The sequence below is a fragment of the Trachinotus anak genome, unplaced genomic scaffold (assembly GCF_046630095.1).
Source record: "Trachinotus anak isolate AG129_WGS33_773 ecotype Australia unplaced genomic scaffold, CSIRO_AGI_Tana_v1 ptg000023l, whole genome shotgun sequence".
In the NCBI taxonomy this organism is placed as follows: Eukaryota; Metazoa; Chordata; class Actinopteri; order Carangiformes; family Carangidae; genus Trachinotus; species Trachinotus anak.
The window spans coordinates 905,983-933,434 of NW_027273874.1; the positions used below are offsets into that span (position 1 = coordinate 905,983).

Consider the following 27,452-nt stretch of genomic DNA (forward strand, 5'->3'; position numbering starts at 1 on the left):
TTATTTATTTTATTTCATTTTTTCTTGATGTTTCTTTTGCACATATAGAAGCTCATATGTACATACAGAAAAGGGAATATGACCACATATAAAAAATAAAAAGTAATTCAATCCTCCTTTTTCCAAATTACAACTCTAACAGATGCAGAGAACATATATTTTTTGCACCTTTTATCAACAGCAAACAAACTTGATTGCACCTCAAAGTGACAATCACCTTTGATAATGAGAAGATAATCAATAGATAAGCAGCAGATAGATCAGTCAGGTCAGCAGGAGTGTCTGAAATTCACATAAAAACAAAAATACAACAGTGAGAAACTGTAATGTCTCAGGTTCAGGTTTGGGCCAGCTGAATATACGCAGATATAACACCTCCAGCATCTGAGATGATGCCATTATTAATAGTTGCTGCATATGCAAGCTGCTAGTTCTCCACGCACCCTGCCAGCTTCCTCTGCTGAGTGTTTTTTCGGGCTCAATACTTTATTTTTGTTGTCGAAGAGAGCGCTGGTATGAGGAAGGGGCGGGGTGATCATATTTTGAACAGCTTTAATGTGTGAAAATCGAGAGGATGTTGTAATTATGAGTCGACAAGCACATGAAACAGTCGAAGTAAAAGGACAAAGAGCATCAAACACCTGCATGGACTCATCACTGGGAGACCTGGACAATGAGGTCAAGAGGGAAACACCAGCAGGTTAGTTATTAACAGCATCTCCTGACACAACTGGTGTAAATCAAGTGCACTTTTTGTACTAAAGTCAAAGACAGAACTTTACTTTCTCAATAAGCAAGCAAGATTTTTTTTAATGCAATAGCAAACTTCATATTCAGTCTTGTTCACTTTTTTTAGTACTTTGTGTGTCAACCCTAAAACATCACCTGATATTACAGTTACGAGCAGATCTACAGTTTTCCTGGAATCAACATCCAAGTTTATTTTTCCTATTCTTAAAGAGCGTCTCAATTTTATCTTTATCAGCATCTGAGGTCAAATGTGAAGTGGTGTATAAACTGTACGGGCAAATAAACATATGAAAAGTACTTAAAGATGAAGTTTTAAAGTAGTGAATTGTCTTTAAGTCTTTGGTTATCACTTCACCACAGATTAAATATCTACATTTAGAGAAATTAAAAATAATAAATGTAAGATAATGGTTTCATTTTAAAGAGCATGTGTAGTGTCAAAGTGTCAAAATGGCAAAAAGTTAGAGAACGTGCAGTCGAACTTGAAAATAAAGTTACAAAGGATAATATTTCCGTCTCTTCAAATTGACAGCTCAGAAAAAGTATCAATGATGTAATAAATGATCACTTTCTTGCTGATGATTACAAAGACACGTCAATTTGAAACCACAAAAAGATTCTGCTGTAATGACAGACACTGTTTCATGACAAACAATATTTTTCCTAACCATCACAGATGCAGCATCCTGTTCAGGTCGTCATCTGATAGCTGGAGTGGCTGTTGCCATGGCAACAATAATCCTCTTTACTGGACTCCTTTTTTACCTGGTGTTATTTGGTGAGTATCAATATAAAATAATAAGCATACACGCCTATAACTGTGACATTTGATATATTGTACAAATCATTTATAATACTTTTCAGTTCAGTATTTCCATGTTGGTGAACGTTTAAATTCAATTGCTGTGAAAAGGAAATGTTAATCTCTATGTTTTCTTTCTACCAAATCTGGTATCCTGCACCTGATTTAAACTGGAGCTTTACTCTGAAAGCGCCTCAAACTTAACAAAAAGTTATTCGATTGCTGGATCAGCTTGTGTTCATTTGTCAGTCGCGTGGACGGCAGCACCAGAAGTGGATCAGACTTCTAAAACTACAAGACAGGAGCTGCAGCAGTGTGAAAAAGAGCGCCATGATCTGAGCCTCATGCTTCACACTGTCACTCAAGGTGACTTACATTTTCGTCTCTGGTTCAAACATCTGACATCCTGCAAATGTGACATCTCCTAAAGCTCAAAAATGTATAGTTTACTCAATACAGGAAATATGGTTTGACCTGTCAGGACTGTGTTGATGCGTATGCCTGAGATTTCATTGAAATCTAGTCTCATGAAATCATGATAGACTGATTCTTACAGTGTTGCAATATATCACCTCCAGCACTTCCAGGATTCTCACCCTAAACTTACACCCGTGTGTCTTACCTGTTGTGCGTAGACTCCAGATGCAGTTTGTGTCCGGACGGCTGGCTGTGGTGGAGAGGTCACTGCTACTTCTTCTCAGTGGGAATTCAGGAAAACCGCCAGTGGAATCAGAGCGCTGAGTTTTGTCGGGCACACAACAGCAGTCTGGCCGTAATCAAAGACTCTGCAGAGATGGTAACTGTGCAAAGTGGGAGTCCAGTCGACCTCGAGTGCACATCAGTAAAACTAAGAACTTAAATTTACAGCTCTGGTAGCTACATCTCTCTGTAAGCTCTCTGTGACCTTTAATGAAAACCTTTAAATCTTTAACATAACCCTGATGTCAAGTCAAGTTGGTTTTATTTATGTACCACAAATCACACATCACAAATTTACCTCAAAGGGCTTCACAATCTGCACAATATATAATATATATCAGAGTAAAATCTCAGAGGACAGATGTGCAATAGAAGTTGTATGTACAGAAATTACAGTGTTAATACTGCACTTTGTAAACTCATGATGAAACCCATGAGTTTCAGAACAACCGAACAGGAAGCATCAGGAAGAATTTTTTGTCCCAAAAGCATTTTGGAAGTAAAATCATCCTTAATCCTCAGGAATTTATCCAAGGTGTGATGAGGAAGTTCCCTCAGTTCCCCTTCCTGTGGGTGGGACTGACAGACTCCAAGCAGGAGGGTCAGTGGCTGTGGTGGGACGGGTCGGACCTCCAGCACTACATCCCGTAAGTCCACTGGCTCACTCCCAGTTAACAGGTAGAACAGTTTTTCAAATGTAAGATGACATAAAACACCTGAGGTCAAAGGTGACAAGAGAGGGAGAATATTCTGTGGCTCAGCATTCATGGAAAGAAAAAAGGTGAGAATAGAGAATTAGATGAGGACCATAATCTTTAACTCTAATATTCTGTATCAAATATCCACTGCAGTGATAGTGTCCAGTAATATAGTTTACATCAGAAGTGCAAGTCAAGTAGCTACTGATGTAAAACACATTGCGTATTTTCTTGAAGACTGACACGCAGACCTCGTAATATTTTAGTTCAATTTGTTTTTATTACCATGACAAACTGTTCATCCATATAAATATTTACATATACATTTCATTTCATACAATCATTAATCATCACTTACTCTAAATTAATACTGATGGTTTTATTCTAGTTTGAATGCTGAATGCTGTCGGGTCTGGTGGACTTTCCTCTCTTATTCCCTCTTTTGTGTGTGTGTTCGTGTGGTAAAGGGTGAAGGTGGAATGGGATGCTGATCACAGGGACTGTGCAGACCTGAGGGGAGGTGGGAGCCTCTTCGCTGCCGACTGTGAAGCATACGGACCCTGGGCTTGTAAGAGAGAGTCCTGACAGGCTGCAAACAGATCCACACGCATCTTATATTTCTTTATTTACAATGTTCTGGCAAAAGGCTGGTGTTTTTCACCTTTTTTGTACCGAGAACTTGACCATTGTTGCAGAATCTGTGGACTCCTTCTTCAGCTACATTTTCTTGCATGAAAGACAACTTTTCAAAGGCAACAGTGAAGGAAATGTGTGGGGTTTTTTTTGTTTTTGTTTTAGAGAGCTTTATATTATACCTGCTAAGTAGATAATTATATTTTTACTCTGTAAAATGTTTAAGATGAAAAATATGGAAGATATGTAAGTAAAAAAAGTCAGAGATAAGTATAAAAGACAACATGTAAAGTATAAGAAACATTTATTGTGTGCATGTCAGAGAGTTATGCACACATCCTGTGTGTAAATGCAGGGTGTGTTTACACTTTCGTGTCAAACGCGTCTAAATGTAAATGTTGTAGAAATCAGACTCCATCCTGCTAAGGGTTTTCTTCTTAGAGCGCTTTGATCGATGCATCTGGTCACTTTTTCTGTCAGCACTTTGATGTAGTTCAGTCTTTATCCACTGAACGGAGACAGTTTTTAAGTGAAGCTTAAGAGACTTTAAATTCAATTTAAGGACCTTTAAGGGAAGTCAAGTTCTAAATATTTTTTATTTTGAAAGTCACAGCTAACTCTCTCCATATCTTGCTGGTTTTGTGTTTTTTGTACTTTTTAGTCAAGATAGTTTTACATTTATTTCCTGAAAGTCACAAGTCCTAACATGGTGGTGCATGTTGACACAGCGGCTTGGTACTCTCGGCTTCCTTTCCTGTTATGTGTGTTTTGTCAGTTCTGTCAGTTCTATCTGTTTTTATCTATTTCATCTGTTTTTATCTGTTTTATCTGTTTTACATGCTGTGAGTATCGAACAGAATTTCGTTGTACAATGTACAATGCCAAAAAGTGTTTTATCTGTCTTATCTTAAATTGAATTTTTTCAAGAGTCCATTAAAAGTTATTAAGATCCATGTCTCTCAGTTTGCTGAGATGTCGTTAGGTAGGATGATTCTCATGAGTGTGCGACCATCCAGCGGGGCGAACAGAGGGTACAGCTTCCCTCTGAAGGTCCCAGTGAAGGTGTAGATGTGGGACTTTGTTTCTGCGTTGTAGAAAGAGATCTGGCCTTCTTCGTAGTCTAAGTAGATCCCCATCCGTCGAGGCACGAGGCCAACTGGCAGTGGCACCTCTGGCTTAGTGCAGGCGTAGAACTGGTGTGTGCTGCGCCACAGGGCCCAGTAGCCGTGCTTTGGGGTCATGGGGAACTGACCCTGCCGCTTGGAGTCAGCGGTGGCCATTCCTATGCGCCAGTAGCCATTGTTGGCTATGTCCACCTCCCAGTAGTGGCGTCCACTGCTGTAGCCCTCCCATCCCAGCACGCATGGCCAACTGTCGAAGCGCTGGGAGCTGTAAGGCAGGTTGGATGCTGAGAGGCCCTCCTGGACCATTCGCTGGTCGTCTGACAGCTGCAGCCACGGGTGGTGGGTCATGGGGTCAAGCATCACATCAGCTGTTTGTAAAAACAGGGAGACAAATTAGCTTATTAAATTGTAAGTGGGTTGTTTGCTGTTTTTCTAGTTGTCACGTGAGATGAAAGAAGGATAAAGTTTTGGGTGATCTCACCTGCTGCACTGCAAATCCAACTCCAAACTGAAAATAGAGGAACAGGCATTATATTATAGCTGCAGTGGCTGAACAAGGCAAATGTTTATGGTACATGGTCTAAACAAGTACTGAAATTAATCACAAAGAATGAAAGGGTCATGAGGTGATTACCAGGTTAGGAGAACAAAAAAATAGATAAATTCTGCACCTCAAAAATCATTATTTTGGGTCTGAGGAGGAGCTAATGCTTTGTATTATGGGATCACAAGCAAAAGAATGTCTAAACAACACTCTGTCACCCTGCTATAATTGTGCTTCTCCTTTGGGAAAATCTGTGTCATTTTGAAATCTAAGATTCAGAGGTCAGCGGCAACATAAACAAATGTACAGATTTTAAAAATGCACACCTGAGTTGGGGATGTATCTTGGAATTCCTGCTATCCAGGTCCTTTGTTTTGCCAGTAACCATAACTGTGGAACCATGTTCTAAAAAGGAAAAAAAAATCAAATGAAGACATGTTTGATGTGAACAATATTTTCTTATTTGATTCCCTTTATAATTCGCCCTTTGTCTCCATTTCCTTATGACCATGTGACTATAACCACGAGTTTCAGCAGTAAATCACTGATCCTGGTGTAAATGTTCAGGAGGACGCTCCTTCCCTCACAGTTAGCGCATGGTTAGGCTGCTGGCTGGCTGTGGTCGGTTGTATAATGGCAATAATGCCCAACATAAGGCTCTTGTGTTCTTGGAAGCAAGTTAACAGTAAATTTAACCCAAACTGGTCATAACCATGCACAAATGTCTGGTAACAGATTGTTGTTAGGGACAAAGTCTCACTACACTGTTATAAAAAATAAAAAAACTGAAACAAAAAACCAAGCACAACTACAGAATATTCTTTCAAACTTAAATCATTAACTTTGCAATGTACACTACACCATCATCTGCAAATATGGTGATGTGTTATCTGGAAAGCCTTCTCTATCAGTTATTCAGGGCTTTGATTGTTGGAAGTTATCAGGGCAGAGGTAGATCGGGGTCATATAAATGTAATCACTCAGTTAATTTATTGGGCTTCCACACGCATTCAAAGAGCAGGGTTCACTTATATAGCATGTTATGTAAAGTGCTTTCATAACCTGGTCATGTCAGGACTGCATGATATCGAGCAACTGCTCAGTTTTGATTTTTGAGATTAAGCCATATCTGTGTTTTATGGCTTCAACAATGGTCTATTCGTTTATCTTAGAATTCAAGTAGCTTGTCACGGTGTCTGTTTCATTTCACCCTTTTGAGGAACTCAGTTGCTAAACTGCTTTATGGCCAAACTGAAATATTTACTGATTAGATGCACAGTAAGAGATCTGGTAAAGTGTTGATTTGTAGGAGTGGTTGCTCACCATGCTGTCTTCCTTGAGTAGAGACCAGGTGATGAACTCGAGCAGGGGCAGCAGGTTGACCAGCCGTTTCTTCTTCAGCCCCAACAGACGCAACATTTTGCCCAGTTCTTCCTTCTGCACACCAAAACTCTGCAAACATAAATACTCATTTTAGATTCTTTAAAAAAAACACCCACAACACCAACTCTGTTTTATATATTTATTTTCCTCCATGTGCTTAAAATTCTCTCCACGAGTTTCTTTGACTTTTGGTTTGAAGTCAAGGACGCCTCACCTCACTTGCTGTCTGCAGCTCCTTTGCCCACTCCATGATCCTCAGCTGTGCGTCCTCATTGCCATCCTTATCGCTATTCTCATGGTCTTGACTCTCAGATATCCAGGGTGTTTCTTTCAGGAGCTAAGGACACAAAATCAATAAGTTAAGATTGATATATTTGCTACTTGTTCACACATAGCACATCCATCACACATGGAGTAGCGCGTGCACTGACCATGTCGACATGATGGAGTTCATCAGCCCACTCCAGGATCAGTTTCCTGCTCTCCTCAAGACTGCGCTCGGTACGCCGGTCCGAACTCTGGGCTTCTTTCTTACAGGTCCCTTCCTCTGAATCGCTCCCACCCTGATGAAACACAAGACCACACACTGTCAGACATAGTTATACACTCTAAAAAACATAATAGTGTGTTACTATGACAATGATACAACATAAAGACAAATGACTTCCAGCTCATGTTGACAGAAATGTGAGTTTCAAAGCCAAAGCTCATGAAAATCAGGCACAGACTGTTTGGGTTTATGTCATCTGAAGGTCGAAAACAGCTGATTTGGAGGAAAAATCTGCTTTCACATTTACAAATGTCAAAAGGTTGTAGCAATATTGGAACCTTGTAAAAAAAAAAAAAAAAAAAATCATATATAGTATATAACATCTTGCAGCACATGTTGACGCCCACCCTACATGTCCCAGCCATGTGTTTCAGTGCAGTAGGTTAGAGGGTTAGCAATCAGGTTGTAAAAGAGTCAGTAAACGTGTCTTATCAGAATCCACGCACCCAATCAACCCTACATGAATAAGCAAAGTAATCGTTTCCCCTAGCAACGCTTATCCAATTTGTGCAATCATTAATTCAGGTTCACATGAACTCATAGGCAAATGCACTCAATGAGGTGATGTAGCTTGAAAAAAAAACAAGGACCTGTTTAAGCTATGAGTTTTTAACAGGGTGAACAACAAGCTCTTATCTGTGTTTTTTACATGACTCCTCTCCTGAGCTGGCAAACAACCTACAGCAGCCTCTACATGAAATGTGGATTAAAAATGGGGCAAACAAATTTTTAATATCAGTTGTTCTTCATCTTGTCGGCCATGTTCAAATTTCATGTGACAGATATGCAGGTGTGCTCATGTCTGTAAAAGGCTTTTTGTTCTTTGTCCTCTGAATTTATTCCATTATGCTGCTGTTAATGATTAATAATACTAATATGTGTCTACTGAGCCACTAACTAACTTTTCCTTCCTTCACTCAGTTCCTACCTTGCAGACTTGGTCCACTTGCTCTTTCCAGCGTTGGATGAAGTGCACACACTCCTGCAGGCTGCGCAGATCCTTCAGGCCGCTCAGACGAGGATGTTGCTGTGCGAAAAACACACAAATTTAAACTTTTATTCGGATTCATAAAAGTCACACTGCCTAGATAAGTTTGATGAACTCATAAAAGTATAAAAAAAATAACCTTAACCCCAAGGTAAAACAAAAGAGAAACCACTGGCAAAAACTGAATAACAAAAGAGAAACAAATCAGGAATAAGTGTCGTACCTGTTTGGTGAGGTTGTTGGGGTTGGCAGGTCTGCTGGGGGCCGAGCTGTGTGCCTGGAGGTTTTCATCAGGCAGGGTCCAGCGCACAGCCCCGATGGAGCTGCTCTGGGTGGTGGTCTCCAAAGCCGTCACCAAGCTCACTTCTGTGGAGGAGGGGGGATTCAGGAGAAGACAGTGTCTTGATTCACACAGCTGATTTCAAACAGAGACTTCCAGTAGAAAATGAGGGGAAAAGTGGAAAAGTGTCCTGAACAACCACTGACAATCAAAGACATTACTAAGTTAAATTATTTCCGTGTGACTGAATGTGAGCTGCATTATCTCCCCACACCGATCAAAGGTTGTAAGTTATCAAACATGCATGTTTGTGAAAAAGTAGCGATGGCAGTGAATGAATAGAAATATATACATTTTTAAAAAGCCTACTTTTGTTAGTTTTCAGGATGCTCTTTTTCTCCATGGTGGTGTCCTCACTTCTGTGAAGAAGTCACATAAAAAACATTCAAATGTTTGGTGACCAGTGGAGGAAGAAATAGTCAGATCCTTTTGTTGCTCTAACTCTGCAGTATAAATAGCCCTGCTCTGAAAATATCATTTAAGTAAGCGTGTGAATAATACAAAACAAAATGTAATTTAAATATCCAAAGTAAAAGTACTCCTGATGCAGGCAAATGGCTCCTGCTAGTTTTATGATATTAGCATTATGATATTATTGGATTTTTCATTTTTACCAATGCATGAATGTCTAAAAAAACATTTTACTGTAGTTGGTGGTGGTAGAGTTAATTTGAATTGGTTTATGTATTGGCTTATATCAGTATATCACACTTTATGAATATTTCAAGATATCACATCAATTTGTTAAAAAAAAAATTCTAATAAGTAAAAAATATTCAAATGTTAATATGAAAACAGCTATTGACTGTTGAGAAACATGATTTAAGCTATAAAGGAAAATTTAACATTCAGATATGATTCACCTGTGTACAGAATGCTATACATTTGTTCTATAATTCATTTCTGCGATTATAAATGATAACCAATACAAATGAATCATTTCTTTAGTGATCAAACGCAACAATACTTGAATATCAGTTTAGAAAAATGAGAAACAACTTTTTCAAGTTTAGAAAAAACGTATTTCCTTTAGGTTGGTGATCACATCCAAAAACAAACAAACAAAAAATCTACAGTGTTGAATCTTCATCCATACACTTGTACCTAAAAAGCTAAATAATTAATCTAAAACAGAGTAAAACAAAATGAATTCTAAGGAAATTTTCATTCATATCACACAGACCTGCACCACAGATATATACAGTCTATCATATATAACCTATGCTGATGTTCCCAGAGTTCATTGTGTCATACCTTTTGTCTGAGGGAGCGGTGGTGCAGTTCTGCTGGTGGAGAAGACTGGACAACTGCTGCTGCCTGACCAGGCTATTTGTTCCTGCCTGCATCTGCCTGATCTTTGGACTCTTTTATGGCCTTTTTCTGCAGACCTGCCTGACATGAATTTCGTGCAAACTTCCTGGCAGCGGCTGGCACGTTCACCATGGGGACTCGAAGGCATGATATTTTATAGCAGTGATAAGTCAGAGAATGACGCACATGCTGGAATTAAGAAGCAGCAGTGTTACTGTAACAATCGATACATTTATTGTTATTGTAAATATCAAATATTCAAAAAAAGATTCAAAAAATGTTAAAATGTAAAAAAATAATAATAACAAAAGGAAACAAATTCAACAGTGAAACCATGTGATTTTTGACATTAACATGAACTACAAATCATACATGTAATATTTTACTGAAACTACCAGTGTGTTTATCTCCATTTTAACACTAGTAAAATGTGTAAATCTCTGCCTTCACACACATAATATCACTGATTTGAGATAATGGTTGTTTATTCTTACTTTATTCTTACTACTTACTTACTGTAATCAGACATATCTTCTCTCCAACATAAACTGCCATAAAAATTGTTTTGGAGTTTGTCCTGTAGGCTTAACAGGGCGCAACTTTCAGAGTGCTCACAAAACTACCATGAAGCTTTGATCATAATCTTATGTTTATATATATATATATATATATATGTTTATTTTAGGCCTTCACCTCTTTTTTCCTTATTTCTCTTCCTTGTTGTGTACAGTTATTTCAACCTGAACTTTGGCTCCTGGCTCATTAAATGTCAAATGAAATAAAAGAAACACAGTAGTAGGCTGAAGGTACGTCATAAACAACATGCTTGCAAAAAAAAAAAAAAAAAAAAATTGATGAATGTAGGAAAATCAAAAATGACTCAGCTGAAACAAAATTTAAAATGTTTGCACCACTGCAGTTGCACAGTGACTTCCTGGTTACTAACAGGAAGAAATATCAAAGAAAAACTCTTTACATCTCTCTTACCCCCAACATGCATCAATCTGCCCTCTTAACATGCCCTCATCAGCCATGTGCAGCTGCAGCTGCTGCAGGAGAGAAGGTGAATTTATTATATAACACCTTTATGCAACAGGGTAATTTAGAGCATGCAAACCTGGTCCACAATCACTGTGGGACACTTTCACTGTGTGATTACCTGTAACTTCAAGGTCAAAGTGTTAATTCACTTACATGTGAACTGCTACAGGTAAGCCGGGATTATAACAGCATTTGTTTTATTTATTTTTTATGTTTTGTGTGTGTGTGTGTGTGTGTTTCAGATATCCCTCTACTCTATGTCTCTATTTTCTTGTTTGTTAGGCATGAATTTTAAAGGTCCCATACTGTATGAAGTGAGATCTGTCTTTTTGTGATTATAAAGCAGGTCTAGGTTCTATAATAATAATGTGAAAGTATCAAAGCCTCAGTCAGAGAAATGCACACAGCCTGTATTCAGAAACTGAGCCTTGAAACGAGCCGTCAGGACTTCTGTAACTTTGTGATGCCACAACAAAGCAGTCACCACTGTCAGCCAGGCCCCAAGCATGGCCCACCAGGACCCACCATCCAACTTTGCAAGATTTGGTTTCTCTGAGTGTTAACCAGAAACCTGCAGTCAGATTGTTGTTGCTAGAACTCCAGAGAGAAGCCTGAGATGTAAAACTACACTGAGATGGTTTTTGGTTGTTAAAACAACAAATGTACCTTCTTATGGATATCAACACTTCAAATAAAACACAGGAAAGTGTAAGATATGGGACCTTTAAATCCACTTACCACGTCAATAACATAACGGGTGACGTGTAAAACATCTGAACAAAGCAATAAATAAAAAAGGCCAAGAGTAATTTCAATATTAATGTGTAATTTAAAAAATCTACAAAAAATTAATTAATTAATTTTATTTTTCATTTTCTCTGTGGTGGCTGTGGTGTAGTAATGACAATATTTACCTGTAACATATAGTCAGGAGCACTAAATGGTGATACTCAAGTAAAGTATTTCTAAAGCACCGGGTTAAATTCCAGCACAATAACTGTGACGTTGTCGTACTGGAGCCATTCGTGGAGCCAATGCAACAGGGAGGGCATAGTTTCAACACCGTCATCCAAAAACCACTGTTATTGAGCACGGGGCGTGGCTGAAAGTCTTCTGAAACCCCCTGGCACTGTGTATTGACAGGAAGACTCAAACCACTTCCTCTTCAAGTACCAAGCAGTTTCAGATTTATTTCTTACAGGCAGGCAAATCTATGACACTAGAACAAATGTAAAAAAAAAAACAAACAAACAAAAAAAAAACTCATTTATTTAAGGTTCTTTTCGTATCTCTTCATATCTCTATACTCTTAGCAGAAGAAACTTGTTTACATTTATAAAAGTGGCATCACATCTCTGATTCTGGTCCAAAACAAGCCTCAGTGGCTACCTTACAAATATATACAGACACGTCGATGTATATAAAAAAATGAAATATATTTTGTATGAGATGCTGTCTGCTTTCAGATATACAGCTTCTTCTTGAGTGCAGCGTTTGTCAAACGATCCCATGAAATGTTTAGTTCCAGTTCTTGAAAAACTGCTTGAAGATGATGGTCTCTTTCCCCTGCGGCAGAATCTCCACCTGCATCAAAACACACAGAAACCTTTACTGTACACATAAGGAAGTGACACTACAAGTGCTAAAGGTCATAATCCAGACGTGTAAATCAGTTAAAAATCATAACAGGCTGCTGTAACAGTCTGCAGGAGCCGGTAATAGGTGCACTGAGATATAAAACATTTACAATAAGTGAGAGAGTGTACCAGCTGGACCAAGACTTAATATGTTAGTAATGTTTTATTTTAGTAAGAATTAGGAGCCGTACCTGTGTTTTCATCCTGGGGTACTTCATTTGTTCGATGAAGTTATCGGCCATCTGTAAGGCCACCCTCTTCTCCTCAGCGTTTGCTCCGTTGCCTGACAGTGAGAGTCGATGAATGACATTAGTGCTGGCATTGACATAAATCAGTCTCAATGCTAATTTCCCCAAAGCAGGGTCACATATTTAAAAGGATGATGTCTTTGTGCTTGATTTCCCAGGTTTGTACTTTTTCAGTGTAGTTGATATCAGAGTTTGAACGCCCGTGCAGCTCGTGCTGGTTTTTGCACCATTTGAGCAACATTTTGCATTTTGGTTAACTATAACTGTAAAGTGCTGCTGGAAGCTCCTAAACCCTTGGCACTACTCTCGACAAATATTACACGACCAGATAGAAAAATGTGAAGAGCATATAAGGTGAAACAAATCTGATTTGTGAAAATTAATGATGAAAAACTGTGTCCTGAAGCTGCAATATTTGGGTTTTCAAGATTTTTTCTGAGAGAATGACAAGATTGACAGATATATGACAGGGAAGAAAAGAAAAACTTGCAATGCTCCTTGAGAAAACACATCTCTCATATTCACATCTCTCATATATCCTGTCTTTGAGCTCACCGTCACTACAGATGTGAGAGACTTGTGTCTTTTGTGTCTGGCAGCTGTGGGGAATTGAACCTCATGTATTTACTGCAGACTCACTGCTGCTGTAGCATGCACTGTGTAGCTGCATTATGTTGGACAAAAATATGCAGAAATATAGTAAAAGTAAATGTCAGATTAGATTTTGCATCAGCAAATACTCAGTATCATAGGGATCACAGAACCAGCGCATCTTACCTTTATCATTATTATTATTATTATTTTTTTGTTTGCTTGTGTGTTTTTCTATTTGATAGTTGACATGAGGACAAGCTGTGGCCAAGATGCCCTAATGATGCCCCAGGCCTCGAAGCCTGTGCCCGCCCAGTTTTGTAAAGATTAAGAATAAACAACCTCTACACAGCTGGAACATACACAGTAAACATAGAGGTTCAACTTGGTTTTGCTGCTTTGGATGTTTTTGGATGTTTTCACTGTCTGTATTTCACTGAGTGACCACAATCTTCAAAGGAAACCAACCTTTAAAATATATTACTCATTCATGTACAGCAGCTTATTTTATGTCAGATTCGACACTGTACATTTGTTTTTGAAAAATGATGAAACACTAAATACATACAGCAGGTTCTGCATGAATAGTGACATCATTTATGGACACAATGGAGCTGTACAGTAACTCTAAAACCTCTCTGATAAACCATCAATCGTTATTTTTCACATTGTTCGTGAAAGTTTCATCTAATTAGATACCAAATATCACTGGCATCACTTTCCTCACCTTTCCAGACGAAGATCTTTCCGTTGGCGCCGTTGTCCAGAATGAAGCAGTCGTCACGAACCAGCAGCTCCTGAGCAAACGGGCTCTTCTCCGACACTTTGGTCATAGTCATGGAGCCTGTCGCATCAGACACCTGGGGGGTAAATGTACTCAGGTTTATGCTCCACTTCCAAGACAGATGTGAATGTTAATCTGATGCATCAGTGCAGGTGGAGTTACCTTGTAGAGGGAGGCAGAGTTGGAAGCGTCCGCTTTGCTGTCCTCCTCTGGCGTGCTCTCTGCCAGCGCTGGCATCTTTCCCAGCACCTGCTCATCAACACAGGAAACAGATTGTTTTTGTTATTTCTGTAACTTAATTTTAAATCATTTTTTGGAAGAAGTGTTGTGCAATAAAGTGCAGTAATCATATGAATGATTCTTTCTCCAGTGTTCCCTGAATAAAACACTGACGATGAATTCACCTTGAGCATCTCTTCAGGCTCTTCCCCCTCGTTGGCGTCCACAATCCGGGCTTTACCGTGTCTGTCCGTGTCACGAATCAGCGAGGCGATCTCACGCACTTTCTGCTTCTCGAAGATGTTGGCTTGTGATCCGATCCACGACACAATCGTCTGGAGAGATGAACAAGAGTAAGAAACTGAAACTCTCTATTATTTATGCAGTTTGCAGTTGTTAAATGTGCTTCAGTTCCACTAACTGTTCATTTTGTCCTGCACACATCAACTCCATCACATTTAGGTGAATTTTGTGGCTGCACTAAAGATTATGCCTGTCCTCCTTAATCTTTATCAGTTGAGAGTGACGGTTCTCACCTCTCCAAGGTCAAGGATGAAGCAGTCTCCTTTGTTGAAGCTGCTCCAGGTCAGCTCCACCTCCTTGGCACGGATGTTGCGTTTCCCTTTGATCTGGTACAATCTTTGCACCGTCCCCGAGCCCTGAGGCCTCCTGAAGCCGGACTCCACACCCCCCTCCTGAGAGAGAAGAAGGAGATTCATTTAAAACTCTTGTGCTTTTTATGTTTATTTTTTAAATGTTTGAGATATTTCAGGTTTAACATCATTGTTAGACTTGGCCTCCATGTAAACTGGGTGACATAAATGTACTTTGGCATTTTTGGTTGTAATATCTAGGACGCTGTGAAATGATAACTGGCTTTATCTAGTCATAAAAGATAGATGCTAGATAAAATGAGAGATATGTCTATAGGCAACATTTCAATTAAGTTTCTCGTTAAATTAAGTGGAAATAGGTTAAATTAGGTGGAAATAAGGATTAAAACCTTGTGTTTCTAAAACGTCCACATTTATGGAGCGTAAGTGCACGTTTATTTTTTTTAGCGGGCAATGCTTCTGTAATTTCCAAATAATTTCCAAGACATTTCCTGTAGGCAATTTAGTACCAATGATGGAGAAAGCAACAAAGGTTGCGTTTAACTGGGACATTAATCAATTCCAATTAATTGCTGCATTAACAGGTCTGCTAATATACAAAAATATGAAATCTGTACATAAAGTTCAACATGACATTTATTCCATTTATTCTCTCTGTTTCATTATTTTTAAATATCATTTATATATATCTACCTTCTCTGTCTTGTGAAGCAATTTGCTGAGTTGTTGCAAGGTATAACTTAATAATAATGTTTAATGTTTAATAATGTTTATACTATGAATCTTCCTCATATTTTGTTGTTATTTTAGTTTCTCTAACATCTCACAAGCAGAGTCAGGGCCGTCGCTGCTCCTCACCTTGTAGCTGACCCCTCTGGGGAAGAGGGTCATGAACTCTGGGGACTCGTAGCCCTGAACCTGCCTGTGCTGAACGGGGTCGCCACCCAGAAAGTTGTCCAGTTGGGTGGCCAGCATGGCACATGCCACCTGCTCGTCCCGAGACGACTTCTCACCTGCAGCACAAAAGAATTTGTCAGAGAAGAAAGACCAAGATATGAAGAAGAAAAACTGTTTCCACACATTCCTCCAAAGAGAATCCCTTTGGCTATTTAAACTTGACCCTACAGAAAATCCATGTCAGCCTTTTTATGACAGACTTCTAGTTTTTTAAACTCATTCATGACTAAACTATTAAACTAATACAAACTTTTTAAAAAAACTTTGAAAAAGCCTGAAGTTTGCTTTCTGTATACAATACAACACAATGATAGTGAGAGTGTGAGGCAGTTAAAACTTAAAGCTGTGTTTTGACAAACAAAACAGTTAAAGTCAAGACTTATCTTTGACACCCTGTAACTGTTAGGAAAAGCTGAAGGATAGAGGGAGGCAGCAGGGAGAGGGAAAGGAAAATGAAAATAGAAAAAAGAAATGAGAAGAGAGAAGGGAGTAGGCAGGAGGAAATGAGGGCATAAAAGTTAAAATGTAAAAAAAATGAGGGAACAAAGAGCCAGTGACGGAGGTGACGGGTCATGGAGACATGAGATGAGAAACAAACAGCGGACACACAAAGACAACACAGGGGTCATCAACTGTAAACAAGTGGAGGAGGGTTCAGAGAGATGCACGCTTGAGCAAAGAGAGCCCTCTCCAAGCTGTGACAATCAGCTTAGTGTTACCTAAGCACCGGATACATGCTGGAAACAACAGCCACATTTGAGTACTGTAACAGTCCTCCTGCATTTTTAATGAGCCCTGCTCAAAAACTATCCAACGCTTCCCTCGGGACTTCTTTCCCTCTTTCTCTCTCTCTCATCATCTGTCCATCCCTCTCCATCCGGCCTCTCTCCTCACACAATGATGCAGCAGGTCAGCTCCGTGTCTCATGTGTCATCACCATTAGTGGGATGGTTATTAGCTTTTCAACCGCAGCGCTAGGCCAGGGTTAGGAGTGTAGTAAACACTGGACAATGGTAATAGCTTTTGCCGGATGGAGTGGGATAGAAACACGAGAGGCATCCTCTTCTTCTCTCTAGATGGACAGGTAAAAGAGTAATCCACCGATTTAGCAATGGACTCCTATAATGTTGTGTCACTGTGGAGTTTATAAAAAAGAAAAAGAAATATCGATGCAGCTAATCAGAGATAGCGTCCTTTTTATTACATGCATTCTTCTTCCTTGTCAAAAGGAAGTGCCTACATCACCCAGAATGCAACCTGACTGCTAACAGTTCAGATGGAGATTTAGTAGTAGTAGAGGCTAATGTAGCCTCAAGCAAATATGAGGAGTGGTCTACAGTAGTCAGTGAGCTTCTTCTTTCTTCCTCTACATCACCAGATTTATATTTTATTTTCAAACTTTTAGTCTTCAGGCCCAACTGATGCTGACTCAAATGACATCACTTGAGGCAGTTTATCAGGGCTTACACAGCTCCACCTTTAGTCATAAAAGGCTTTATACAACTTTCTTAATCTCCCACGACCTGGAAGTAAACATTGATGTAGAAACCCACAGCAGGTCTTGACTTGTGTCTCTCCTGACTCCCTGAACACTAAAGGACCTTCATGCTCCAGTGAACAGTGGAGATGTCACCCGTCTCCTGTCGAAGGCTGGAAACTGTACATTATGCTATTGCTATGCTATGGTATTTTGCATATTGTCGTGTAGTTGCATGTCCTTTTGCATGTTGGCCTTGCACTGTTTCATTTCCACCCCTGTGTGGTTCTTGTGGATGTTGCACATTGCTGCACTGGTTGCCAAGTTAAATTTCAAGCTATTTTTACTTTATTCAGATTTGCATTTGAACTGGTTTAGATTTAGCTTCATAATCAAGACTTTATTGCCATTTTTTTTAACTCTGTGATTCAGTGATACTGTGTTCATGTAAACTGTTTTCTTGGTGTTGTTCTTTTTTTGTTTTTTTGCCCTAATCAAATCAATAGCAAGTAAACTACAAGGGCACTCAGAGAGTGCAGACCTCCACTAAGGCCAATATCAAACAACATGCACCAGACTTATAAGAAATAAATTCAAATTCATACTAAATGATTCAGATCGGCCCCAAAATTTAATGGGTTCTTCCTTGACCCATACCCCACCCACCCACCAAGTCAGGTGCAAATCAGATCAGTACTTTTTGCCTAAACCTGCCAAAAAACCCCAAAACAACAGACCTGGGTGAAAACATAACCTCCTTGGCAGAGGTAATTATTTGCTGTGATAGCATTTGCTATGAGTGGTTAACAGTTTTCATGTTGATTGAAGTGTCATTACTTATTTATTGATTTTGTCCTGAAATTAGATGGCATCATTATAAAGGTGACACACACCCAGACACGCTGTTGAGTGTACAAAGACCTTTAGTCTCGAGTCAGATTGCATAGCTACGTGCTACACAATCCTATTGTGTTGTCCCTTGTCACGGGGATACCTGTGTTGTAACACAGTATATATGTCAACTCAATGATTTCCCTCAGTGTTCCCTTTGATTCATGTCAGGTTGTATTTTTATTTTTTTTTTGTAATAATAATGATTATATACATATGTCTTATATTTTCTTATATGACAGACACACATCACATATCCAGATGTGTCTCCAGTCTCTCACCGATCCACATGTGGAGGTCTGCCCCCTGCTCGCCGCGGTTCATCAGCACCAGATAGGAGTCCCCGTTATAAAAGGCTCCCACCTCGGAGGAATCCAGCAGCACCGCCTTCATCTTCTCCACCCTCCACACTCGTAGGCCCGGCCCCCGGACCTCTGGACTGAACTGACCTGGTGCTGCTTTGAATGGGAGCATACTGCAAGAAAAGAAAAGAAGAAGAAGACTGGTAAGAGAAAAGGAAAGAAGTAGTTGGCTGAAACAGGAAGTGTAAACACAGTGTGTCACCGTCTCCATTTGGGAATAGACGCGTGGTTTTGGTTGGAGTAAAGAGAAGTAGAAGCAGAAGTAAACCCACAATGTCATGACAAATAAAGGAAGTGTGTGGTGTGTCATAATCACAAGACGGATCTCCATTTTTCTTACTTCTTTCTTAAATTTAGCAAAATTTTTACTACACCATCCTCAATAACAGACTCTTCCTCTCCATACTGACTGAAAAGGTGGATTTTGAGATGCAGGTGGAGGAAAACTTTAACTGTAAAGTTAAACTGGAAAGACCAGAACTAATCTCAGATGTCTCCGAACCACAGTTCCTTTAAGAAAGTGGAGGATGTGGTCGATGTGATGAGACTATTACACTTACAAGTCGACACAAAATGAGGGGTTGTGTTGCTGCCTAAAGACCACAGGCTACATTACATTACTTTTATGCAACACAACACCAAGCAGGTCACGCTAACACAACACTAGAGTCATTGCACAGAAACTGGGTGTGGCCATATGCACGCTGGATCATGTCACAGGTGAGAATGAGCCAGGTGTGGACTCATGTACTTTTCCCACCCTTTAACACAGGAAGAAGAAAAAAAAAAAAAACAACAACACAGCGGTCTGAATGTTAATATAGTAAGTGTGTCACCCAACCACACCTCTGTCTGCACTTGACTGCTCTTGCCATGCTGTGCTATATTTCACCTGACTGAAACACAGTGAGGTTTAGAGACAGATGAGTTACTGACATATTCAAATTATTTTGTCCAAGCAACATTTGAAAACCAAGATTCAATTCACATTGATGTAAAACGTTAAGTTAGCAAACGCACACATTTAAGTGGGAACCTGTGACTGTTTTTGTTTAAATAAACATATTAATTAAAAAGACTGTAATTCTTGATAATCGACCAAAAACAAAATCTTTACTCAAGGTCAACTGACTGCATTTTTCAGAGCTTTCAACCAAATCTTATGGTCTTCCTTAAAAGATGGATATAATATCTCATGGCCTAAGTTGCATGATGAACTGGAGTTTGAGCAGTTTTTAAGTAACATGATTAACTAAGCTATCACTATCCACTGGGGAAGACCATGAGATGTGCTGGAAAGCTCCAGAAAAGAGTAAGTTGACCTTGAGTTAGGATTTTTTTTGACAGAGTGCTGGTTCCAAGGCCTAGAATGAGTTTTCACGCTCTAAATTATTGTTGTTTGATCACAAAAAAAGAAGAAAAAAAAACTTAATTCAAGGTCCACTTTCTAGCTGTTTTAAGAGTTTTCAACCTCATCTCATGGTCTTCCTCAACAGACAGAGATAGTTCAGTTCATCATGTGGTTCTTCAAGGTCTGTGATGAGCTAAAGTTTAGCTCAGTTGTTTGGTGAGTCACAGTCGGACACGTGATTAACTGAGCCATCTCTATCCCCTGGGGAAAACCATGAAATGTGGTTGAAAGTAATGTTTTAAGGTGAAGAACGAACTCTTTCTGATTTTCAGTTCGACTGTTTGATTCATTGAGTTCAGCAGTAAATGATGGAAGAATAAAAAACATTTATATTTCATATTTGCAGTTTCATACTTCGACAGATAATCAAAAGGCTTTTCCGGGATGATACTGCACAAACATTTGAAACCTTATCACAACTGCTGGTACATTATCTAAATCTGCAAAGGTTTCCTGTGTTATGCTTTATGGGGGTTGCGATATTTTTAGAGTAAACTCTTTACACATTTATAAAAATATTATGGTGTTAAAATAAACATCAACATAATATAGGGTGGAGCATTTATAACACTTCCTGATAAAACTATCTTTATATAAGATTTTATGTTTCCATTTTGGAGCTAGACAGGCGCCAGCAGAGACCATAACTGATAAAGGAGGAGTAGAAAAACAAACAATTAACATGATTATAGTTATTACAGTCAAGTGAGCGCACCAACCCAATATCCAAAACACTACTGCAAACTCTTATAGTAAGTGTTCAAAACTACTCATTAGGCAGCAGAAAAAGATACTAACTATTAGCACAAATTGTCAGCGATGTGGTCAGTCACACAGGATGTCAGCAGCAGCTCCACCCCTTCCCTTCCCCCCCTTTTTTTCAGTTTGGAAGATAACTTAATGATTCAATCAGTTCACAGTTTTACAACTATTAGTAAGCTGGGATCAACAACAGGTGCTGTTCACTGGCCAAAGCGGCAGACAGAGAGGGCGACAGTGCATCAGAGTGGATATCTGAACACATAAAATGGAAGAGTAGAGGAGGAGACGAGCTAGGGGAGCGAGGAAACAGAGAAAGAGTCTGAGGCGGCACATGCAGGGGCCCTCGGGTTAAGGTTACAATGCTTTGACAGCCGCTCCAAGAGTAAGTAAGGAGACAGAGGAAAAAGGCCCTGGTCCACTTAACTGTATGATCTCCTCTGGTACCTCTGGCATGTTGTCTGACTCCGGCTCCATTCTGCGTGTCCACTGGAGTGTGTGTGTGTGTGTGTGTGTGTGTGTGTGTGTGTGTGTGTGTGTGTGTGAACCGGTGTGTGTGTGGGGTTGTAAGGGATCGAGAGGTCTGGTGAGGAGGAGTGTTTGCGCTCACCTGGCCTGGTTAGCTTATATGTGGGGGGTAACTGGAGCCGGTGTGATGAAAGCCTACCTGCGGCCTGTGGATAGGACGCTGCATGGGGAGGGAGGAGTGGGGGAATAGAGTCGGGTTCCTGGTTCCTGGCTAAAGCTAAACACCAAGTGGATGATTACTGGAGAGCGAGCCACAGGCTCCTCCATCTTTCCACTCTTCCCTTCTCCTCTAGCTCCAGCTTGTCTCCACAAAGGGAAAGCAGGGCCACAATGAGGATATTTAGGCCCCTGACGGCTACACAAGTGACTCTGGAACCCTCTGTTCTTTCCTATGATCCACACATCAGCATCATTCCTCATTCATCTATGAACTCTCAAATACAAAACACTAGGTCAGTCTCAAACGTGCTGCAAAGTGAGAGGAGAGGTTGAGCGTCCCTGGTGCCCTAAGTAAAAGTCCTGCTCACTTTCTCCATAGACAGTGCTACATAGCTCACAGTTGAAACACTTCCACTGCTTGGAATTGTCCCAGTTGAATCATGAGTATTAACATTTCATTAGAAAATATCTTAACATTTAATAAAAAGTCAAAGATACAAGCCTGTGTATATAAAACATAGTTAAGATTAGACGTTAAGTACGTCTCCCAAGGTGCATTTTGGTTCTATTAAGACAATATACATGTTAAAAGAATTAACTATGTTGAAGTGTTTGGTCCCAATTTACAGCTGAACTTAAAAGCACAAACTCCAAACGACCAGAGGATGCAGGACGCTCAATTTGCAATTTCTTGCTTAGAGCCCCAGCTCTTGCACTTCAACACAACTGTACACTGCTCGCATAAAAAAATCGTTTCAACTCAAGGGCTCACTTGCTCTCTCTGTCAGACCACATTGACCATGAGATGTGATCTGTGCAGGAGGGTTTTAGCAGCTCTCGTTTCTGAGTTCTACATTTTGGCTTTGTGGTGAAACAGACTCATGTGATGGTGAATGGCAGCAACACGCTGCTGCTGTGTCTCCACTGCTGATGTGTGTCAGTTATGGTATATGTCTGGTTGTTCATCTGAGCCACATATAGTTTCCAAAAGTGTTCAGGTGTTTTCTATATCAAGCAGTCCAATAAACAGTCATAGCTAGCTATAGTCATAGTCTTTAAAAAAAAAAAAAAAATCATTTAAAGCCCCGCCCTCTTGGTCGTCAGTATTAATCCTAAAATTATTTGTCTATTGATTAATCAATAGAAAATTAATAAATTATTCATTTGAACTACTAATTTTATTTATTATTTTCTGAGTACAGCTTCTTATCTATGAGATCTGCTGTTTTTGCTGTTATTAATATTGTAAACCGAATACGTTTAGGTTCATTTTCTGCTGTTGAGACAGATTTTTTTCCTGAAATGTGAGACTTGAAGAGCTGCAACAAAGACAGAGTGAGGAATAAAAACAGAGGTGACTCCTGGAAATTGCACCAAAGGGAAAACAAGGCAGCGCGAGAGGTTAGACGATAGAAATGTGCCCTTTTGGCCTTGGCTAGTGAAGCAGTCAGTGGTGTCTGGTTAGATGGAGGAGACAGGGAGATGGAAAGAGAGAGGGAGAGGCAGAGTGGACAGAGGGGTTTAGATGGAGACACAGGGTCACAGATAGGCTACAGGGGTCACTGAGTCAATCAGTCATTCATGCGTTGAGAAGCAGACAGAAATATGAGAGCAGACAATAAGCAGAGCAGCAGGCGTAGAGAGATCTGAAAGCAATCTGGCAATTGATGTTCTGTGCATGTATACGTGTGTGTGTGTGTGTGTGTGTGTTTATGAGACTGAAATCAAGACAGACTGGACCTCTCAAATTCTTCCTGCCCCTGCATCAGAGAACAAAGAGGATTGAGAAAAGACATATTTTCTCATATGAAAGATAAATAAGTTGCAGTAAACTGTTTTTAATTTACATCACAAACAAACTTCTACTTCTACATCTACTCTTCAGACAAGGCGCAAGATCTCTGAGGCTGTTACCTCTTTCGTACCCCACCCTAACTTTAAGGAAGTGGTGAAACAGCTGCAAATAAGGATTATGTGCAGGAAGTGATACAGGGTCGGAGTGGGAAAGGTAATAAGAGGTAGAGTTTTCCCCGCTGATAACGGAAAAGTTCAGCAGAGCAGAAGTACAAAGTATAAATGGAAAGATGGATGCCAGACGAACTAAAGATTCATTGTCCCGTTGTGAGAGTCTCCTCAGGAATGTGATGAGCAAACGGATAAAGGAGTCCATGAGAAAAACAACGGGGAAAAGTTTCAGGGTAAAACAGAAAAAACACAAAGCAAACAAAGAGAGAAGAGGATTCACTTTGAGAGTGTGCAGCAGAGAGTGTGAACAAAACAAGGTTTCTTATTAAAACTTACCTTGGAGAGTGAGTTAGCAGTGAGACACAGCACGTCTGAGCAGAGAGGGGAGAGGAAAGCAGACAAGCGAGGAGAAACACGTAGCTAAACACGCAAATTCTTTCTCTCTCTCTCACACACACACACACAATATTTCCTGCCTCTGTCTGTAGAAGCTTAGCCCGGCCCTCTGACTCAACCACAAGAGTGCTTAAACCTGACTGATTCAGGGCTTCACGTGGAGGGAGAATTCAAATACATCTTTCTAGTACCACTAAGTTGCACAAGATTCTTTTTTCCTTTACAAAAATATGAACTATTCCTATACCCATCACCCTCTGTCATTAATGACTCACTCCCAGGTCTCCACTGTTGGCAAACATCGCCACAGCAACTGACCCAAACAAACTTATTAATCACACATGGGCTCCCCCGCTCAAACACACCTATATGTGTAAGTTTAAGGAGCACAGTGCAGCCTGAGATCATTATATGGCGTTCCCTCCCACACAGTTCGAGCTGCGTGAATCCTGTGATTCATCATTTCTACAGAAGATTACAAGGCTGGAGGATCCTAGGAAAGCCCACTGATATCTCCACAAGGGTGTGTACCAACAAGAGATGTACTTTAACATCTACGCTAATAATTACACTTGTGTAAGGTGCAACTGTCGTTCCTTCAAACAAGTCTCCTTGCTTTTAAAGTTTGTAGAGATGTTGTGCAAGAAAACATTTTAATAGTTACCATTAAATTGTATTCAGGTTTTGAGAGTTGCTAACTTAAAATAGGCAACATCTTGTTCATTTCAACTGTTTAGTGTAGGTTTCTGTTCAACTTTGAACTGTGAAAATGTTAATTCATTGAGTTAAGGAGTTGTGACTGGAATTTAATTTCAATTTTAAGTCAAGAGCAAACTAAAATTTTAAGATAACTAAAACATTTTAATCATTTTTTTTAACTAAATTATTATGAAAACTATACAAAAATATATTTAGTTAATCATTTTCCCGTTACGTTTAACCCATTACATTTTAGAGGGTCAAGTATGATAATTTAATGCTGTTCAAACCCACAGAACTTAATTTGACATTTTAGTAGAGGTGCCAAGTTTCCAAAGATGTTACATAGTGTAAGTCATGTAGGATTTGGTGGAAATGTGGATAAAATCTATTCTTGATGATCGATAAAGTGTCTTTGGTTTTAATATTTCACTCTGTGTAAACATATAGCAATATACATGTATATGGTTCTCAAGGTACTGCCATACAGATGTGAAAAATAGGGAAACTATATGTAAAGGGGTTAAAGAGTAATTCATTATTTACATGTGTCAAGTGGGAAGGCCTTACCTAAAGTAGCTCTAGGTTTTTCTGTCTCTGGTGGGATAACCCTGTCTCCATCTGGTGGCCAGGAAGGGCAATTTAAAGATGGTTCACCACCTGCAGGAGAAAGGAGATGATACAAACATTAAGAGCTCAAACAATGAAACAGCTCTGCGCCAATAGTGACACTTACACTCATGGATGTTTTGGTCAGTAAATGGCTGTAGCCTGTAGTGAGTTTGTGCACATTCCTGCAGTTTATCAGTAGATGTTAACTTTAATTTCAAGTTGAACAGTTAGTATGACTCTTTCATACATTCAACACAACTAAGGCAAAATTTTCTCATAATTTTTTTTCTTGTTGTCCTTCTGTCTTGCAGTTTTTTTTTTTTTTTTTATAAAATTTGACCTAAAGCTGCATCCTTTCAAAGTTAATAGCTCAATCACTTATCATTTTTGTCAATGCTTTTTAAGATTCGGAACGTTTGCTGAACGTTTGCTGACAGTAGTTCGCAGAACGTTCTGAGAGCTACCTCCCTATTTTTCACATCTGTATGGCAGTACCTTGAGAACCATATACATGTATATTGCTATATGTTTACACAGAGTGAAATATTAAAACCAAAGACACTTTTATCACTCATCAAGAATAGATTTTATCCACATTTCCACAAAATCCTACATGACTTACACTATGTAACATCTTTGGAAACTTAACCAAAATGTTAAATTAAGTTCTGTGGGTTTGAACAGTATTAGATTATCATACCTGACCCTCTAAAGTGTAATGGGTTAAATGAAATGAGAAAATGATTAACTAAATATATTTCTGTGTAGTTTTCATAATAATTTAGTTGCATAAAAATTAATTAAAATATTTTAGTTACCTTAAAATTTTTGTTTGCTCTTGACTTAAAATTGAAATTAAATTCCAGTCACAACTCCTTAACTCAATGAATTAACATTTTCACAATTCAAAGTTGAACAGGGACCTAATATATATATATTTTAACTTAGCAACTCTCAAAATCTGAATACAATTTAATGGTAACTATTAAAATGTTTTCTTGCACAACGCGTCTCTACAAACTTTAAAGGCAAGGAGACTTGTTTGAAGGAACCGAGAGCAACCTTCCGCGAACGTTCGTGGAAGGTTGCTCTCAGAACGCTCCGCGAACGTTCCGAGGGATACCTTCAGCGAACGCTCCGCGAACGTTCCTAGAGCTTCCGTCAGGGAACGTTCGCGGAAGGTTCTGACACAAACCTTCCACGAACGTTCGTGGAAGGTTTGTGTCAGAACCTTCCGCGAACGTTCCTAGAGCTTCCGTCTACTCTCATTTATCTTTTTTTTCCTTCTATCCTTTCCTCCACTTCATTTTTGTCTTTTCTTACATTTCTCTCTAATTTTATCATTTGTGTTTATGATGCTTGTCCTTTGCCTGTTTGTATTGTGTTCACGTAGTATTATGCCACTGCGTTTGTAAAATTGATATACTTCAATAAAGTTTGCGTTAAAAAAAAAAAAAAAAAAAAAAAACCTTAGGAGGACTTTCGGTACGGCATCACGGGAGGTTCAGGATACTCTTTGTGTCTCTATGTGATGGTTCCTGCACCAAATTTCTAGTCCATAGGTAGCCTTTATGTTTATATAGGTGGACCTCTTCATAAGGTAAAGTATTTACCTTAATATTTGTTTGGACTTTGTTTCTTTGCTTTATAGACAGGTCTATTATAAGGAAGCCAGTGCAGTGATTTCAGGACCAGAGTGATGTGCTCCACCTTCTTGGTGTTCGTGAGGACTCCAGCAGGAGCATTCTGGATGAGCTGCAGCTGCCTGGTCGATTTTGTTGTTTTTTGTTATTTTGTTGTTGTTGTTTTTTGTTTGTTTGTTTATGTTTTTAAACTAAGACATGTGAAGACACCATCACAGTCGTCAAGCCTGCTCAAAATAAATGCATGAATACATCTAGACAAAAGTCCTTTAATTCTAGCAAAGTTTTTTTCAGATGGTAGTGGGCTGATTTTGTAATTATCTTATCTGTGTATCATTAACAAAAACAACTAAAATTTGCGAAATTTTAACCTTTAACCTTTAACCAACGTCCATTAAGAACCGCTCCCATAAGGTTACCTGTTTTATGGGTAGTCTCCCACGGTCAAAATGGACCTTTTTCCAGCAGTTCTGGTGCTTCTGTCTCATCAGTCCTGCAGCTGCACCTGTGCCGGTGTGTGACTGAGCCTGTGAGCCTGAGGTTAGCTTCCTGTCGGCGGGCAGGGGGGGGGGGGGGGGGGGTGCACAGCGGGGTGGGAGCGCCCCCAAGCGGAAGGAGCGTGTTGGCTTCACCGCGC

General features: G+C 39.5%; 3 protein-coding genes across 4 annotated transcripts; 1 reads left to right on the forward strand and 2 right to left on the reverse strand.

The window, feature by feature from the left end:
- The first annotated feature begins 83 nt into the window (after positions 1 to 83).
- On the forward strand, positions 84 to 3,534 carry LOC139606812 (CD209 antigen-like protein E). Its single transcript, XM_071459164.1, has 6 exons — positions 84 to 700; positions 1,427 to 1,528; positions 1,802 to 1,918; positions 2,188 to 2,348; positions 2,774 to 2,898; positions 3,417 to 3,534. The coding sequence occupies exons 1-6, from the start codon at positions 556 to 558 to the stop codon at positions 3,532 to 3,534; spliced, it is 768 nt and encodes a 255-aa protein (XP_071315265.1). The 5' UTR covers positions 84 to 555.
- Positions 3,210 to 9,872, reverse strand: LOC139606810 (E3 ubiquitin-protein ligase TRIM39). The gene is made up of 10 exons (XM_071459159.1): positions 9,766 to 9,872; positions 8,821 to 8,870; positions 8,395 to 8,537; positions 8,112 to 8,210; positions 7,065 to 7,196; positions 6,848 to 6,970; positions 6,574 to 6,702; positions 5,577 to 5,655; positions 5,188 to 5,214; positions 3,210 to 5,074 (listed from the first exon to the last, which is right to left on the reverse strand). Exons 1-10 carry the CDS (start codon positions 9,855 to 9,857, stop codon positions 4,542 to 4,544), a joined length of 1,407 nt encoding a protein of 468 aa, XP_071315260.1. The 5' UTR covers positions 9,858 to 9,872; the 3' UTR covers positions 3,210 to 4,541.
- Positions 9,873 to 12,112: 2,240 nt separating this feature from the next.
- Positions 12,113 to 27,380, reverse strand: capgb (capping protein (actin filament), gelsolin-like b). Of its 2 annotated transcripts, XM_071460061.1 has the most exons (10): positions 27,235 to 27,380; positions 25,131 to 25,220; positions 18,563 to 18,756; positions 15,815 to 15,969; positions 14,879 to 15,037; positions 14,528 to 14,677; positions 14,286 to 14,372; positions 14,067 to 14,199; positions 12,692 to 12,783; positions 12,113 to 12,447 (listed from the first exon to the last, which is right to left on the reverse strand). In XM_071460061.1, the coding sequence occupies exons 3-10, from the start codon at positions 18,753 to 18,755 to the stop codon at positions 12,382 to 12,384; spliced, it is 1,035 nt and encodes a 344-aa protein (XP_071316162.1). In that variant the 5' UTR covers position 18,756; positions 25,131 to 25,220; positions 27,235 to 27,380; the 3' UTR covers positions 12,113 to 12,381. The 2 variants fall into 2 exon arrangements, with proteins under 2 accessions (XP_071316162.1, XP_071316163.1); XM_071460062.1 differs by lacking the exons at positions 25,131 to 25,220; positions 27,235 to 27,380 and adding an exon at positions 23,802 to 23,961.
- Positions 27,381 to 27,452: the final 72 nt, after the last annotated feature.

Excerpts from the sequence above, each read along its gene's own strand:
- LOC139606812 (XM_071459164.1), top strand. The coding sequence starts at position 556 with ATGTGTGAAAATCGAGAGGATGTTGTAATTATGAGTCGACAAGCACAT. Across the intron at positions 701-1,426 it reads CAAGAGGGAAACACCAGCAG|ATGCAGCATCCTGTTCAGGT; the intron begins GTTAGTTATTAA and ends TAACCATCACAG. Across the intron at positions 2,349-2,773 it reads TCAAAGACTCTGCAGAGATG|GAATTTATCCAAGGTGTGAT; the intron begins GTAACTGTGCAA and ends CTTAATCCTCAG.
- LOC139606810 (XM_071459159.1), bottom strand. The coding sequence starts at position 9,857 with ATGCAGGCAGGAACAAATAGCCTGGTCAGGCAGCAGCAGTTGTCCAGT. Across the intron at positions 6,971-7,064 it reads AACTCCATCATGTCGACATG|CTCCTGAAAGAAACACCCTG; the intron begins GTCAGTGCACGC and ends TTGTGTCCTTAG. Across the intron at positions 5,075-5,187 it reads TTGGATTTGCAGTGCAGCAG|CTGATGTGATGCTTGACCCC; the intron begins GTGAGATCACCC and ends TTTTACAAACAG.
- capgb (XM_071460061.1), bottom strand. The coding sequence starts at position 18,755 with ATGCTCCCATTCAAAGCAGCACCAGGTCAGTTCAGTCCAGAGGTCCGG. Across the intron at positions 14,678-14,878 it reads TCATCCTTGACCTTGGAGAG|ACGATTGTGTCGTGGATCGG; the intron begins GTGAGAACCGTC and ends TCATCTCTCCAG. Across the intron at positions 12,448-12,691 it reads ACCCCAGGATGAAAACACAG|GTGGAGATTCTGCCGCAGGG; the intron begins GTACGGCTCCTA and ends GTTTTGATGCAG.